We start from the raw sequence: 16,080 nt of genomic DNA on the forward strand, positions 1-16,080 counted from the left end.
AAGAAGAAGAAGAAGAAGAAGAAGAAGAAATTAAGTATGGCTTTTGATTCAAAATTACACAATGTACTAAAATACACAAGTCCAAATATATTAGCAAAATTATTATACCCTATAATAATACCAGATATTATTATATGACTGCAGCTCTTGGTAGCAGCTGAGGAAATGTAATGATCTGTGAGAGGAATCTGAAGCCACTAGAAAATGAACAAGAGGCTTAATTTCATAGTTCACCAAAAGAAATCAATGCCGAATGATTCCAGGCTGTAAATGGGAGTTGGTTTTTCCAAACTTATAAAGCAAGTCAAGCTCAAGCTGGTTTCCTATTCTTGAGTAGTGTAACATTGTGCAAAACAAACACACAAACAGACTCTTAGCTGAGTGTGAAAGCTGGGGTCTGTAATCCCAGTACTTGGGAGGCTCAGGTAGGAAGATCAAAAGTTCAAGGCCAGCACGGTTTCTGTACAAATCATGGTAAACAGCCAGATCTTGTGTCCAAAACTCAAGCAGTAATAACAATAACAAAACACTCCAAACGCTGAAGCCAGCTTCAAATCAGGTGTCCCCGATACAACCGAGAAGGGATCTCGTGCAGATAGCCTCTGCCTGTGTGGCATCTGTCAGTGGTGATGAATACACCTACCTCATGGATTCGGTGTAATAATTTAATGACTCAGCTCACAGATCTTACATCGTGTAGTCTCTGCCTTTCAGAATATGGGAAGGAAGCAATTCTTTTGAAATTCCTTGCTCCGATGGTCCAGCCCTCCATAGTTAAGCATACGCTGAGGCTCTGGTCCCTAAGCTTGCTTTGTTTCTACATGAATATGGAGCTCACTATCAGGGGTCTAATCAGTCTGGGACCTTTAGCTTCACAGCTGGGTACTCATGCACTCAGTGTTCAACTCAACGCATAGTAATGCTCAGTCCTGGCCCTTGGGGTAGGTGGGCTCGGCCCTCCCACCAAACCAAACCTGAAGTATAAGAGCAGTTGACAACAGCCTCTCCTATCTGCTGCTTGCTCCACCATGAAGCCTGCTAAGCTGGGATTTCTCTTGGGTTTCTCCCTCTTCTGCTCACTCAGTCCTCCAGTCCTGAGTGGTGTTGAACGGGTTGCTCGCCATCTCTGCAAAGATTTCAACGGTACGAGTAAAGTTAAAACAGGAGGGAAATCTCAAGGTCAATTATGAATGGGGGAGAAAGAAATGTAAGCAATTCCCCTGGGTGGGTCAGAAGGATCTTCTCTTGTGGCAGTTCCCACCGACCTTCAGCCCCTTAACTCGGGGTGTCACTTACTTTGAGGGACTTGTGGGTGTTCAACGAGGATGAAACAATATACGGCACAAGTAAGTCCTTTGCAGATAGAGAGTTCTTTTGTAGGAGGTCAAAGACTGGATGAGTTTTGAGATAGGGGCTTGGTGACATACGGCAAGCAGATCAGATCTTCCAAGAGTGTGCATTGGAAGGAGAGAGAGGAATTTTCAGCCTGAAATCATTGAGGTGTATCTAACTTCTAGGCTCTGGGCTCAGAAAGCACCTGAGCTCGCTGCACCTAAAGAGAGGACTTCACAGTGAGCTATGGCCCGTAGGGAGACTTTCTCCGCAGCCTAACTAGTATAGTCTACACTTGGAGTCAAATTCCAACCTCTGGTCCTGTCACTCAGCAGATGTGTGCCCTTAGACAAGACTGAGCCAATTACCATCTCCTCTCTGCCACCCCACTTTGCCCATGTGTAAAACAAAAATTAGAAAGAGAGTATTGTAAGTATCAAATAAAATCATGTGTGTAACTAGGTGTAAACAAGTAGTCTTTATCAGAGAATAAATTAGAGACTGACAACTGGAGAAAGGTGAGCACCGAGCAGTTAGCTATTAATATAAGCACCGGTGTGCTCTGTCAGCCATTCATACCCACCACTTAGCCACTGAAAGTGAGGCAGCTGCTTCCTGGAAGACAAGAGGGGGAGTGCAGTACAACAAGGAACAAGGGGCAAAAGCGCCATGCTCCTGGTTCTTCACCTAGCTCTAGAACAGAAAACAGTCACCTGAGTTTTGAAACGTAAGTTTGTATAATGAGTGTGTAAAAAGTCGGGAGTGTGTGTTCAGCAAGCAATTGAAAGGCTAGGCAATGAGAGCACGGAGAAGCAGAAGGCTGGGACTGCCTGGAAGGTGTGCAGCATAAGGAACACTGTCACCTTGTGCAAGCTAAGCCATGCACAATCCGGTCCTTCCCAAAATCACTTGCCCAGGACCACAACCTAGAGAGGTGAGCTGTTTGTGTTGGACAAAGATGGCGTCACCATGAGACTGCTTGTAACAGAAAAAGCAGAAACCTTTCAGAGTCCCTGAGCAAAAACGTTTCCACACTGAAGACAGGAATTTTTCTCTCTTAGTGTTTATGGGGTGTATGTATGCGTGTGTGTGTGTGTGTGTGTGTGTGTGTGTGTGTGCACTTGTGCATGCATGTGCACTTGTGAACTATTGAACACATGTGGAGATTGGAGCACTACTAAAGGAAGTGCTTCTCTCTTGCCACTCTATGGGCTGCAGAGCTCTAACTCCAGTTGTCAGTGCCTCACCTCCCTCAATCTTCTCCCCTTCCCAAGCAGGGATTTTGAAGAACTTCTGAATAGAGACAAACTTCCTGCTGAATCTTATCATTTTCCTCTAACTCCATGGTCACTTCTCATGCAGACCCTTGTTCTTTGGAACTGGATCCTGGCAGCTGCTATGAAATACATTTTAGATTTTTCTATAACCAAACAGCTAAAGCATGCCAGTCTTTTCTGTTCAGCGGCTGCGATGGTAACCTTAATAACTTCAAACTCAAGATAGACTGCGAAGTAACTTGTATCGAAAATTTCAAGACCCACCCGCCAAGGTAAGAAATTGATTTACCGTAATAACTTCAATCTCAAGATAGACTATGATGTGACTTGTCATGAAGCATACAGAAACCCCCTGCCAAGGTAAGGAGGCAATCTCGTCTTATGATGAACGGTAAGAGGAAGCTCTGAGATCCGAGGGTAGAGAAAAGTCAGGGCTTACCCTGTTTTAGGATTGTCAAGAGGATAGATGGTTCTATAAAAGTTTCTAACAGTTAAGCTGGATCTCAGAATAAATTGTAGACTTTGCCCAAGGGGTGGTGCTGCACGCCTTTAATCCCAGCATTTGGAAGGGCAAAGAAGATGGATCTCTGAATTCTAGGCCAGCCTGGTCTACAGAGTGAGTTCCAGGACAGCCAGGGCTACACAAGACAAACCTTGTCATGAAAAAACAAACAAAATAAAACAACAAATTGTTGACTTTGCAATTAGAAAAAAAAATTCAAAGGTTCAGGGAGAAAATACTCACTGAACAGTTGATTCTTTGCCACAATGCCAGATATTCTGCTGAGCAATTACCATATAATGATACAATTTTACATTACAATAATAGTGCTGATAAGAGGAAGCGATCCTTGCATGCATTGGCAAGAAAGAACCTTGCTATGGATTTGAGATTGACCACTTTCCAGCCTGGTGGATTGAAGCAGACAGAAAGAAAAGAGACCTTGGTACAGAGAGCATGGAGGGAGTCCAGAAGCCACCTCCTGGCCAGGCACTACACCTAGGCAGCTGCAAAGGTCAGTGCGGGCTCCTTGTATCAGTTCCAACGGGTTCCGTTTCCTGAGAAACTAGGCTTTGCCTCCCACACTCCCAAAGACAATCGATACTCTCAACCTTCATCCGGGAAGCTTCCTTTAGCAATGAACAAAGAGACTCACGGCTGTTCAAGGGACTAAGACATTAAGATAGTATCCTCTAACTGGTGTTAGAGCTGAGTGTTAAGGAGCGCTGCAAGGCACTGTCCTCTAGGCATAGTGTAGACACCGTAATTCTGAGCTCAGAGCAGCTACAGATGCACATGCTAGGCCTTCACAAACCTAAGCTTGTAAACAGCCAGCCATGCACGGGAGAGGGCTTCAGGATTCCTCTCCCTGAGGAACAGTTGGCTACTGGTGGACACTGGTGAAGGACAGTGACTGACTTCAGTTGTACATCCACCAGTAAGTCCACGGGTGAAAAAGAGCTAGCGTAACTGAGGTGAAAATAAGCAGAACACATTGTATACATGTATGTATGAGGTAGAATAAATTACTAAACTATCTGAAAAATAAGATTAAACTAAAGGAGCTCTACAGTAGATTTATAATATTATTTTCACCTAATAAATGAGGAAAACAAATCCATTAGAAGTAACCACTTGAAGCCTGGTGGTGGTGGCACATGCCTTTAATCCCAGCACTTGGAAGGCAGAGACAGGTGGATCTCTGTGAGTTTGAGGCCAGCCTGGTCTACAGAGTGAACTCTAGGACAGCCAGGACTACACAGAGAAACCTATCTTGGGGGGAAAAAAGTAACCAATGCATAACAAGTTAGTTTCAGTTTTTGATAGTTTTTTTAATTAGATCTAACCATCATAAGGCTCTTCCCCTGATTACATGCTCCCTAATCAAATCCTTGCATTTTCAAGCCTCCTAAATCTCCGTAGAGGCATGCTACTTTGTACAGCTGAAGTCCATGCCCACAGCTGACAATTTCCAAGTTATTAGAACAAGACAGTCAACGGATCCTATCCAGGGAGAGCTGTAACTAATTTCCATAAAGTGAGAAGTACAGTAGCCTAGGGAGTGACTCAAAGGCACCAATTCTGTTTTGATCATTCTTAATGAATCTTTGTAGTGACTAGAACATGGGTAATGGCTACCTTTTGGGCAAATGAAACAGATTAATGGAGCAGAGGGATCATTGATAGAGGGGCCATCCTCTAGGATTGTCCCCAGAGAGAAGTGACTTACACTAATCCAGGAGACTTTTTGTAACCTGCAACATGAATCTGATTTTTCTACTTAAACAGAAAACCTGAGCCTGAGCCTGAGCCTGAACTTAAAAGTGTGTGTGTTCGTGGAGGTTCTCAGATGGGCCATGTGACATAAATATTCAAGAAGATTCCAACCAATGTTTAGATTTTTGGATCGTGTCATGATCTTCGACACTTCTATTCACTATTTTCCTGTTCCTAATGTTGTCTTTCCTGAAATAAAAATTACTACCATCATCAAAAATAAGTGCATCTTCCAATGAGTCCTTCTCCCTGTATCTTTATCCTGAGGCCTTATCAAGAGAATGTCAACAGGTTCTATCTGATAGGTCTCTCTTCACTCGTGAGCAACTCCTCATACATCCAGACTATGCTAACATCATTCCCAGACAGCTGACCAAATGGCATAGATTAGGGTCCTCCTTTATGAAATCCGGCTGATCAGTGCCCCCAAGAGCAGCAAACCTGTGTTTGATGTTGATCTTGAAATCAAATACAGCACCGAACCTGAACCTCACACTTAAATGAAATGTTTCTCCACTAAAACAAATTTTTCTTTGTCAGACTTCCTGGATTCACATCATCCAATACTCAAAGCCCAGCTAGCCCAATTGACCTCTTAAGTTGTTTCTTGCTTATTAGTAATCATTTAGGCGGCCTTAAGAGCTTGGTGATTGAAACTCAAACTTGGTCATTGTCAGCCTTCCTGGAAAAGCAAACCTTAACCTCATCTCATGGCTTTGTTTCTCTTACCAAACGACTGCTCATCCATGTATAGACTCTCAAGCCTGAATAAGATGTGACCAGGTGGAGTCCAGCCGTGATCTGCCCATTCTGGCATCCTCAGGTTGACCATAACACTCTAAAATGTCTTTGGGCATCCCAGATGAGCCTTCACTGAAGCACAGCTGTCCTCTCTGTACCAACCCTGTCTAACTTACAAAGCCTAACTCCTCATCTGGAAACCACTTGTGAAATCTCCAGCCTCAGAGACACTACCAATCACTGAAACCTCTGTGTGTGTGTGTACGTGTGCGTGTATGTGTGTGTATGTGTGTGAGAGTGTGTGTGTATGTGTGTATGTGAAACTTAAGTGTAAAAAAAAAAATCTAGTGAAATTTGAGATTCTTGTAGAGAAAAAAAATCTTATGTAAGAAAGTGGAGAACCTCTAGGCGATGGCGGCACAGGCCTTTAATCCCAGCACTTGGGAGGCAGAGGCAGGTGGATTTCTGAGTTCGAGGCCAGCCTGGTCTACAGAGTGAGTTCCAGGACAGCCAGGACTATACAGAGAAACCCTGTCTCCAAAAACCAAAAAAAAAGAAAAAAAAAGAAAGTGGAGAAGCATACAGACAGGTACACATACTGTTGCTGTTGACTCCAAGAAAACAGTCATGTCTGTATGTCTGGTCTTGAATCCTTTTTTATATGAACTTTAAAGTTATAAAGGGAATAAAAATTAGAAGAACAGAGGCTAGAGAGATAGCTTATAGTTGTCTACAACTCCAGTTCCAGGGACCCGATGCCCTCTTCCAGTGTCCTTCAGCAGCAGGCATGCATGTGGTGCACGGGCATCCATGCAGGTGAAACACACGTACACATAAAATGAAAAGAAAAAGAAATTAAAAGCATAGTCCATCAAACATACTCAGGTTTTAGACCAGAACTGCGTGTACACTCAAACCCACGCAGGACACACATCTATGCGACGTCCAAACTCAAACCTACACAGGACATACATACATCTATGTGACATCCAAAAGGCTCACATGAAACTCAGGCGAGTCACTGAGAAATTAGTTATTCATGTAAGAGATACTCAGGTGAAAATATAAAAGAAGGCTGACCACAAATACATCCATTCAGCCGGAAGGACAAGCTGAAAGCTGAACGGAAGGAAGAGACTCCTGATGTTACTCATCCTTTGACTTGGGACTGATTTCAGCAAAGGCAATGAGGAAAACTTGTACTGCATGCCAGAGGAGCCAACGGTTTAATATCTCCTGAGAGGAGGCATGTGAGAGGGCTGGCGTCAGCTCTCAAGGCCTCTCAGGGCCTCCCATGTGAGTGTTAGATGGTGTTAAATGATGCAGAAGAAATACACTCAAGTCCTCTCCAACCATGGGGCTGTAGGGCTGTGGAGCTGGCGCATGCAGCAAAAGCCGGCAAGCCTATGACCTGAATGCAATACCTGGGTCCCATGTAAAGACCAAAAGAGAGAATGGACTCCACAAAAGGGGTCCTTTGACTCCCATGTGGCCTCCATGACATGTTACCCAGAAGTGTGAGGAAACATCGCTTTTTGTTTGTTTAAGACAGGGTCTCATATAGCCCAGTGTCTTAATAATGTTTCCATTGCTATGACAAAATGCCATGATCAAAAACAAGTTGGGAGGAAAGTTCATTTCAGCCTACACTCCCATGTCATACTCCATCACTGAAAGAAGTCAGGGCAGAAACTCAAAAGGGCTGGAATCTGGAGGCAGGAACTGAAGCAGAGGCCATGGAAAAACACTGCTTTCTGGCTAGTTCTTCACGGCTTGCTCTGCCTGCTTGCTTATAGAACCCAGGACCACCAACCCAGGGTGTCACCACCCACAATGGGCTGGGTCCTTCCACATCAATCATCAATCGAGAAAATTCCCTATGGGCTTCGCCATAGGCTGATGGAGCACTTTCTCAATTGAGGTTCCCTCTTCTCAAATGACTCTAGCTTCTGTCAAGCTGACATCAAAACTAGCCAGTACAGCCAAATTGATCAACTCCTGATCCTCCTGCCTCCACCTCCCCAGGTGCTGGAGGTATAGGTATCCACCACAGCCAGATGTTATCTGGTATTTATTTTTTGTGCATAAATTATCCATGACGTCCATTTTCTATGTCGTGTTGCATTCTCATCTGCTTGACCTCTTGACTTCTGGGGCGAGGTGTATTTTCAAACCTCACATTGTAATTTGAATTGAATTGTTTACAGTCCCACCAGTGTTGTGTTCGACTTGTGTTAGGACATCGTGAAGAGTACATATTCAGTATGTGTGAATTCAAGGCCAGAGCTACAGTGAAACTCTGTCTCAAAAAGAGAAACAGAGATGGGGAAGGAAATTAAACAGAGAATAGGAGAAAATATTCTTGAATCATAGACCTCATAAAAACTATATGTAGAATATAAAAGTAACAATAAATAAATGAGTTATGTCCATATAAGAAAAGTATCATACATGCTACAATGTAGCTAAACCTTGGCAATATGATGCTAAGTAGAAAAAGGCAGTCACAAAAAAACAGATGATCTAATCCATCCTTTACAAACTCTTCATAATAAACAAATCCATAGAGATAGAAGTACAGAGTGCAGGGCGAGGGGTGGACTTCCTAGGGGGCTGAGGGTCTTAGGCTGCTGTCAGAGCTGCCTGCAGAGGACAGAAGGAGGGGAAGGAGAGAGGGAGTTGGTTGATAGTCAGGGGAGTCTCACAGCTCTGATTGCCTAGCAACCAGGGGCTTCCTTATTTACACATGGTTCACAGAACAAAGACAGACTATTATCCAAGTGGAATAGAATATATCTTTGAATTCTCATTACAGGGTTACAAGTTCAGTTACTAGAAAATAGAAACAAAATAGATTTTATTCTTTTTATCAACCCTATAACTCCAATTTAAAAAAAAAAAATCTAAAGTGTAGCGGGTGGGCCCGATGCCGCTTGTATTTTAATGTTAAGACTGCTTCCTCAAGACGACAGAGCCCACACATAGACCCAAGTGATGCTATGTGAATTCGCCCCTGATTGTTTATTTCTGATCAGTGAATAAAGATGCCAATAGCCATTAGCTGGGGAGAAGAGACATAGGCAGGACTTAGGGTTCCCAGGCCTGGGAGGTGGAGGAGAACCACAAAGGGGAGAAGAAGGTGAAGGAGAGAGAAGTCACCGTGGGTTAGGTGAGTCATGAAAATGTGGGCCTGAGGGCTGGCCAGCTGGAGTGCAGAGCAACCCAGATAAAACCTAGTTTTACCAAGGTTATCGAAAGGAAAGTAGATTCTAACAGCCCAGAGGGTAGACATCTGACCAGCACTTGTGCTGTTTAAGGCTTGTTGTAAATATAAAGGTTATATGTGTGGGTTGTTTTTTTTTTTAAGATTTATTTATTTTCTTTATATATGTGAGTACACTGTCACTCTCTCAGTCACGCCAGAGGAGGGCATCAGATCACTTTGCAGGTGGTTGTGAGCCACCATGTGGTTGCTGGGACTTGAACTCAGGACTTTTGGTAGAGCAGTCAGTGCTCTTACCCACTGAGCCATCTCTCCAGCCCCTCTATGTGTGTTTTATCGGAAAGCTAAATGGTCAGGGCAGACTAGAAACCTTGGATTGGGATTAAAATTTTCTACAACACTAAAGAACGTCTCTTCCGAAGCAGGCGGGTTTATTTTATGGCAGCTGCTCTTAGGCTGGCCATGTCTGCAGCTTTAAAACACTCCGGACAGAGAGAAAACATCTAAACCGGTCTTTTTATGAGTAGCAAATACTAGCCCCCAACTTCTTTTCCTATCTGCTTCCTCATCTACACTATAAAGTAGCAAAGGTTTATGTCCGTCAATCTGCCTTATTTACTGAGTTTTATTCTTTTAGGGGTGTATCTTGTACAAACCTCTTATTTTTGTTTTGTTTTTTTGTTTTGTTTTGTTTTTCGAGATAGGGTTTCTCTGTATAGCCTCGGCTGTCCTGGAACTCACTCTGCTTTCTGGCTAGTTCTTCACGGCTTGCTCTGCCTGCTTGCTTATAGAACCCAGGACCACCAACCCAGGGTGTCACCACCCACAATGGGCTGGGTCCTTCCACATCAGGCTGGCCTCGAATTCAGAAACCCTCCAGCCTCTGCCTCCCAAGTGCTGGGATTAAAGGCGTGTGCCACCACTGCCCGGCCATCCTCCTATTTTTAAACTACATTTTTAAAGCCCTCTAAAGTCTATAATAAAAAGAGACCTTGCATCTGTAACCTGTTCTCCCGGCCAGTCCGAGTTTGTCAGTTGTCTCTGTCTGCCCTGCATCAGTTGCACTGTTTGCGTTAGCTCAGGGGCTTATCTCTGTCTGCCCTGCATCAATTACACTGTTTGCATTAGCTCAGGGGCTTGTCTCTGTCTGCCCTGCATCAGTTGCACTGTTTGAGTTAGCTCAGGGGCAGAGACTCCCAGGAGATACTGTAAGCACTGGCCTCATCTAGCTCCTCTGTGCTTAGTGATCTCCGGGCCATAAGGAAGACTTCCAAATAGTGGCCAACTAAAGTTAATTTTAGGATTTTCCTAAAAAGACTCAGACATAATTTTACTCAGAAAAAGACATGAAATGAATAATAATGCGGAAAGTCCCCAATAATACAGCCCATAAAGACCAAAACCCAAAAGTTAGAGAGAGAAGGACAGGAACTGCAGCCATCAGCTCAGCTTTGCTGGATCCGTGGCAAGCAGCTGTGCCAGCTCCATGGCCCTTGCCCTTTTGTGGCTCCATGGCCCTAATGTGGCTGTGCCACATTAGCAGTTGCCTGAAGTTGGGAGAAAGGGGTCAGGTTCTTTTGAAGGTGCTGAAACTGTTCTCCAATCAGTGGTGATAGTTTCATGATTCTGTGGCTGTGGTAAAAAGCCATACGGTTCACACTTTGCAATGGTGACTTACGGAGTATGGGTATTACATCTCAATAAAGCTGTCACAAAGAATAAAATAATAAAAGAGGCTATTCCCCCATTATTAGGAGGACTATGTAGTGATAATTTTGGAATTTGGATTTCTTTTTTTTAAAAAACACATAAATGTAAGAATGTGCTTTTGTTTTAATCCCAGGTATAAGGATTAGGGATTGCTTAGGACCATCAGCAGCACCTGAATGATTTCCGTCCTCTAGCCTGGAGAGGCACAGCTTTGCCGGCTTCAGATGGTTTCTGTGACTGCGTGACATTTGGAATTCTGGGAACTTTTCAGGGGGTGCAAAAATGCTAGAACCCCAAAGCGGGGTTGGTGGTTGGTGGTTGTTGTAGGTGGGAGGGTTGGTTGTGGATTCTTAGTAGTTGTGCTCATAAAAGAAACAAAAAGAAAGAAATTAGATTCAGGGATCTCTATCTCCCTCTCTCCCATCTATCCTTTCTGCTTAGTGATAGGGAGTGAAACAGGGGATAAAGCGCGGAACAAAGAAGAGCCCACAAAGTAGCGAAGACCAGCCCCAGACCTATGCATGACAGCCTGACTCTAATGCTCCCCTATAAGTGAGCTACTCTTGATTACACTAACAGAAGGAAGCACATTGGGATTGACAGTTTTATACACAGAACAGAGACTGGGCATGCTGGTACATGCTTTTATTTTCAGCACTTGGGAGACAGAGGGAGAGGAATCTCTTGGAGTCTAAGGCCAGTCTGGTCTACATTATGCCCTACATAGGGCAGCCAAGACTATTTAGTGAGACCTTGTACCACTACAGGAGGAGGAGGAGGAGGAAGAGGAGGAGGAGGAGGGAGAAGAGGAGGAAGAGGAAGAGGAAGAGGAGGAGGAAGAGGAGGAGGAGGAAGAAAAGGAGGAGGAAAAAAGAGAGAAAAGAAACAAATTATATAGTTTAGCAGCAAAAAGGAATATTGGGTGTCACCTGTCATGGGCAGCACATAACTGAAATCCCAACACTCAAAGCTAAGGTGGGATGACTTGGAGTTTGAGGTCAGTGTGGGCTGCATAGCAAGAATCAGTTTCAAATTAAAAAAAAAAAAATGGGACACTATAACCACATGGAGGACCTCATGCTGATCACAAAGACCAAGATCCTCAGTGCATTCCACTCCTTGATTCTTCCATCCCTGTGGGTCAACATCTGTTCATGAACCTTCTAAAACCTGTGCCTACCATAGCCAAAGTGCATCCACAAATCAAAAGGAGACAGCTGTGTCAGGATGTCTGATTGAACTGTGAACCCAGAGCTTGTATTATTTACTGGAAAACCCTGTTTCTAGTTGTGGTGTTTCTAGCTGTGGTGTGGCTCAGCTCTTAGCACACAACTTTTATCCCTCTGGAGGGATAAAAGATGTGTACTAAACCTTTAGTACACACCTTTAATCCCAAACCATGAAGATAGTTAGTCTGTAGAAGGAAGCATGTTTGAAACCATGTTTGAAAGTGATGTCTAATTGAGTGGCAGACAAAGTGATAAATCAGAGAAATCAGAGAAAGATTTGACAGAATAGATCTGCCCAACTCTCACGAGTAAAGAGGAGAAAAGGGAAGCTACTTAAGGGACAGCACAAAGAGAGAAGGTGGCAGTGTTACAGGGAGAGTTTTACAGAGACTGATCGAAGAGAGAACAAGCCTGACACAGATGAAGATAGAACAAGTCAGAGATGAGAAGAAACCAGAAGATTGGAGATTACCAAAGTTAGTATGAGGCCAAGTAGAGCAATTCAGGAGCCGCTGGGAGAGAAGCAAGATTGAATCAGTCATCTTGGAGGGGAGTGTGAGCCAGAAGAGCTGAGTTGAATCGGCCAGACAGAGATCAGAAAGAACCAGGAAGGGGTATGTGGTGGTTTGAATATGCTTGGCCCAGAAAATGGCACTATTAGGAGGTGTGGCCTTGTCAGGGGAAGTGTGTCACTGTGAGCGTGGGCTTTGAGAGAACTTTCTCCTAGCTGCCTGGATGCCGGTCTTCTCCTAAGCTTTTGGATGAAGATGAAGAACTCTCAGCTCCTTCTCATCCATGCCTGCCTGGATGCTGCCATGCTTCCTGCCATGATGATAATAGACTGAACCTCTGAACCTGTTAGGGAGCCTCAATTAAATGTTGTCCTTTATAAGAGTCACCTTGGTCATGGTGTCCGTTCATGGGAATGGAAAAACCCATCTAAAATAGGGTGAGTTTACTCAGCAGTAAGCCTTAGAGGCTGAAAACATTCTAGGCCTAGATAAGATTGTACAGAGGCTAGAAGCTTCCATGAGTAGGCCTAGGTTATCAAATGGAGGCAGTAAGCCTCCGAGACAATTATACCAGGAGAATGAAATCAACTATTATAGACAACAGAAAGCCCTGTGCAATGACTCCCACTGGATTAAGGTCCAGGCCCTCACACAAGTCTCTTTACTTTCATCACAGACTGAATCATGGCAGAAAACTCTATAGTGTATTAAACAGAAAGCTTCTACCTCAGCCAGCACGCCTTACAACCGCAGAGGAGTTGGAAAAGGGTGAATTTCATCTGATTCTGTGGCCCAGCCATGGGGACGTAAGCAACACATTGTCTCATCTTTACAGTCCTGTGGCTGGTCCGAGAAGACCTCTCCTCATCTTTACAGTCCCGTGGCTGGTCCGAGAAGACCTCTCCTCATCTTTACAGTCCCGTGGCTGGTCCGAGAAGACCTCTCCTCATCTTTACAGTCCCGTGGCTGGTCCGAGAAGACCTCTCCTCATCTTTACAGTCCCGTGGCTGGTCCGAGAAGACCTCTCCTCATCTTTACAGTCCCGTGGCTGGTCCGAGAAGACCTCTCCTCATCTTTACAGTCCCGTGGCTGGTCTGAGAAGACCTCTCCTCCAGTGTGCCTTCCACAATCCCCTACCTTGGGCAGAGCCTCTGTTTAGCTGCATTCATCACACATTACATCATTGAAATAAATAACTTACAGAGAAGAAATGCAAACTCTCAATAGGGCTTCTTGAGTGGTGAGAATTATCAGTTTTTCAGCATCCATAAAACTGGACCTTTGGAGGGTGGGACCCAACACTGAATTCCTGGGGCAGATCCCCCTTCACTGAATCATAAACCATAATATCCTTACGGTCAGGTACTTGTGTGTGTATACATGTATGTATATATGTGTATATATATATGTATGCTTGTGTGTGTAAATATATATGTATATATGTATGTATGTCTAATTTCATGTCAACGACACAAGTAGAGTCATCTGAATGGAGGGAATCTCTATTTTTAAAAAAATGCCTTCATAAGACATTTTCCTAATTCCATAGGGCATTTTCTTAATTCATGATTGATTGGGGAGGGCCCAGCCCATTGTGGGTGGTGCCACCCCCAGTCTGTTGTGTAGTAGGTTGGCCTAATGCTGCTTGTATTCTAACGCTAATTTGGGGCTCCCAAGACTGGTCACCCCAAAGACAAAGGCAGGAGATTCTGTACATAAGACACGGAGTGACCCTGTCCTCAGATAATTGTGAATGGTAAATAAAGATGCCAACAGCAGTAGTTGGGCAGAAGAGACACGGGTGGAGTTTAGGTCTCACGGGCTTGGAGTGAGAGGACCATGAGGCAGGGGAAGGAAAAAGACACTGTCATAGACTAGAAGAAGAACGTGCAGGAGAGGAGAAAGGAGAGCCACCATGGGTTAGCAGAGCCATAAGAACATGGCCATGTGGGCTGGTCAATTGGAGCTAAGGGCAGCCCAGACGAAACATAGTAAGTAATCATTTGGATTACCATAGGAAAGTAGATTGATTCTAACAGCACAGAGGGTAGGCAGCTGCCCAGCTACTGTGCTGCCTAAGGCATATTAAAAATATAAAGACTGTGTGTCTCTTCCGTCCAGGTACATCAATGGTCTAAGGCAGGGAAGAAGCCCCAGGCTGGGATTTTTAATAATTTTTTCCTACACTGTTGGTCCTTGGTTCTATAAGAAAGCAGTCTGAGTGAGCCATAACAAGCAAGCCAGTTCATGGCCTCTGCATCAGCTCCTGCCTCCAGGCTCCTGCCTGTGTGAGTTCCAGTCCTGACTTCCTCGGATGACAAAGCTTCCTTGCTGGTGTGGAAGTTAAGCTGAAGAAACAACCCTTTCCTCCCCAACTTGTTTTTGGTCATGGTGTTTCTTCGTAGCCACAGCAACCCTAACTAAGACAATAATAGTACATGCTACATGTATGTATGTACATGTTGTGCCTTCAGTGCCCACAGAAGCCAGAAGGCAGCAACGAGTCCCCTAGAACTAAAGATTACAGAGTAGACATGTAGACACTGGGAACCAAGCCTGAGTCTCCTACTGTGCCCTCTCTCCAGCCCTAAGGCTCATTCACGTGGATAAACATAGAGCCTTGCTTGTCCACCCCTGTCAAATGAGGGAGAGTCAGCAGTGAGGCTGAAAGGGAGGGTAAGGCAGCCGCTGCCACAGAGCAAAACATAGAATCAATCACGAGGGAGAGACACATCATGGTTGGATTGCTTATTCTGACACAGAGCCCTCTTCTCCCTGAGGAGTGCTTGTGCTCGCTCCAGTGCCCCAAGCCTTAGTCATGAACTGTTGGTCATTGGTTTTCCAGCAGGCAGAGCAGAAAATACAATGGTTAAAAAATAAAAATAAAAATGTAAAACATAGAGAGTTAATGACCCTGCTTTCTTCTCTGTGTCTTCCATCTGAAGTGCTGTGTTCTGAGATGGGACGCCTCACTTCCTCTCCCTGGAGACATGCAGTTCCAGCCTTTCTTTCCCATATTTGCATGTAACCACAAAAAGGAGCTTAATGCAAAATATCAAGGTATCCTGAATTCTGGGAGTTAATCTGCCCAACTCAGCAAGCCAGACAGGGTGACACAGGCCAGTAATTTCAGTAACCTGGGAAACTGAGGCAGGAGGCTCTCAAGCTCAAGATTAGCCTGAGCTACAAAGTGAGGTCAAGGCCAGGCTGTGGAAACTTACTATTGTAGAAGCCCCCTAAGTAAAAATATGCGCACACAAAGAGTTTAAATGGAATCACACTATAACAAGGTGACAATGCCCCTACTAGACACTACACACTAACAAATAAAAGGCCCAGTGCCAGGATGTATTACCTCATACAGAGTTATTGATCAGTGAGGTCCCCAAACATCACAGACTATTGCCAGGACTTTTGTTAATCCTCCAGAACTTGGTGGTAAGACTCTACCACTGATGCTACCACACAACTTTAGTCATAGACCTGGAGAAATCAGGCTTGTACTCACCTGGAAGATTTATCCCTACTGGCTAGCTTTCATAACACTAGAATGTGATGCACACATTAGTGGGAGAGAAAAGTAACCATTGGTCTCACCCAGCTGAGAACTCTACAGCTGCAAACCCTGCAGCTGTGAACCCTACACCCGTGAATCCTGCAGCTGAGAACCCTGCAGTTGTGAACCCTACAGCTGCGAGCCCTACAGCTTAGAACCCTACAGCTGCGAACCCTATAGCTGTAAGCCCTGTAGCTGTGAACCCTGCAGCTGTGAACCCTA

General features: G+C 44.5%; 1 protein-coding gene across 1 annotated transcript; it reads left to right on the forward strand.

Annotated features, from left to right (window-relative positions):
* The first annotated feature begins 1,028 nt into the window (after positions 1–1,028).
* On the forward strand, positions 1,029–2,920 carry Spint4 (serine peptidase inhibitor, Kunitz type 4). The gene is made up of 2 exons (XM_031373762.1): positions 1,029–1,143; positions 2,695–2,920. Exons 1-2 carry the CDS (start codon positions 1,029–1,031, stop codon positions 2,883–2,885), a joined length of 306 nt encoding a protein of 101 aa, XP_031229622.1. The 3' UTR covers positions 2,886–2,920.
* Positions 2,921–16,080: the final 13,160 nt, after the last annotated feature.

This window comes from Mastomys coucha, unplaced genomic scaffold, assembly GCF_008632895.1.
Source record: "Mastomys coucha isolate ucsf_1 unplaced genomic scaffold, UCSF_Mcou_1 pScaffold15, whole genome shotgun sequence".
NCBI classification, from domain to species: Eukaryota; Metazoa; Chordata; class Mammalia; order Rodentia; family Muridae; genus Mastomys; species Mastomys coucha.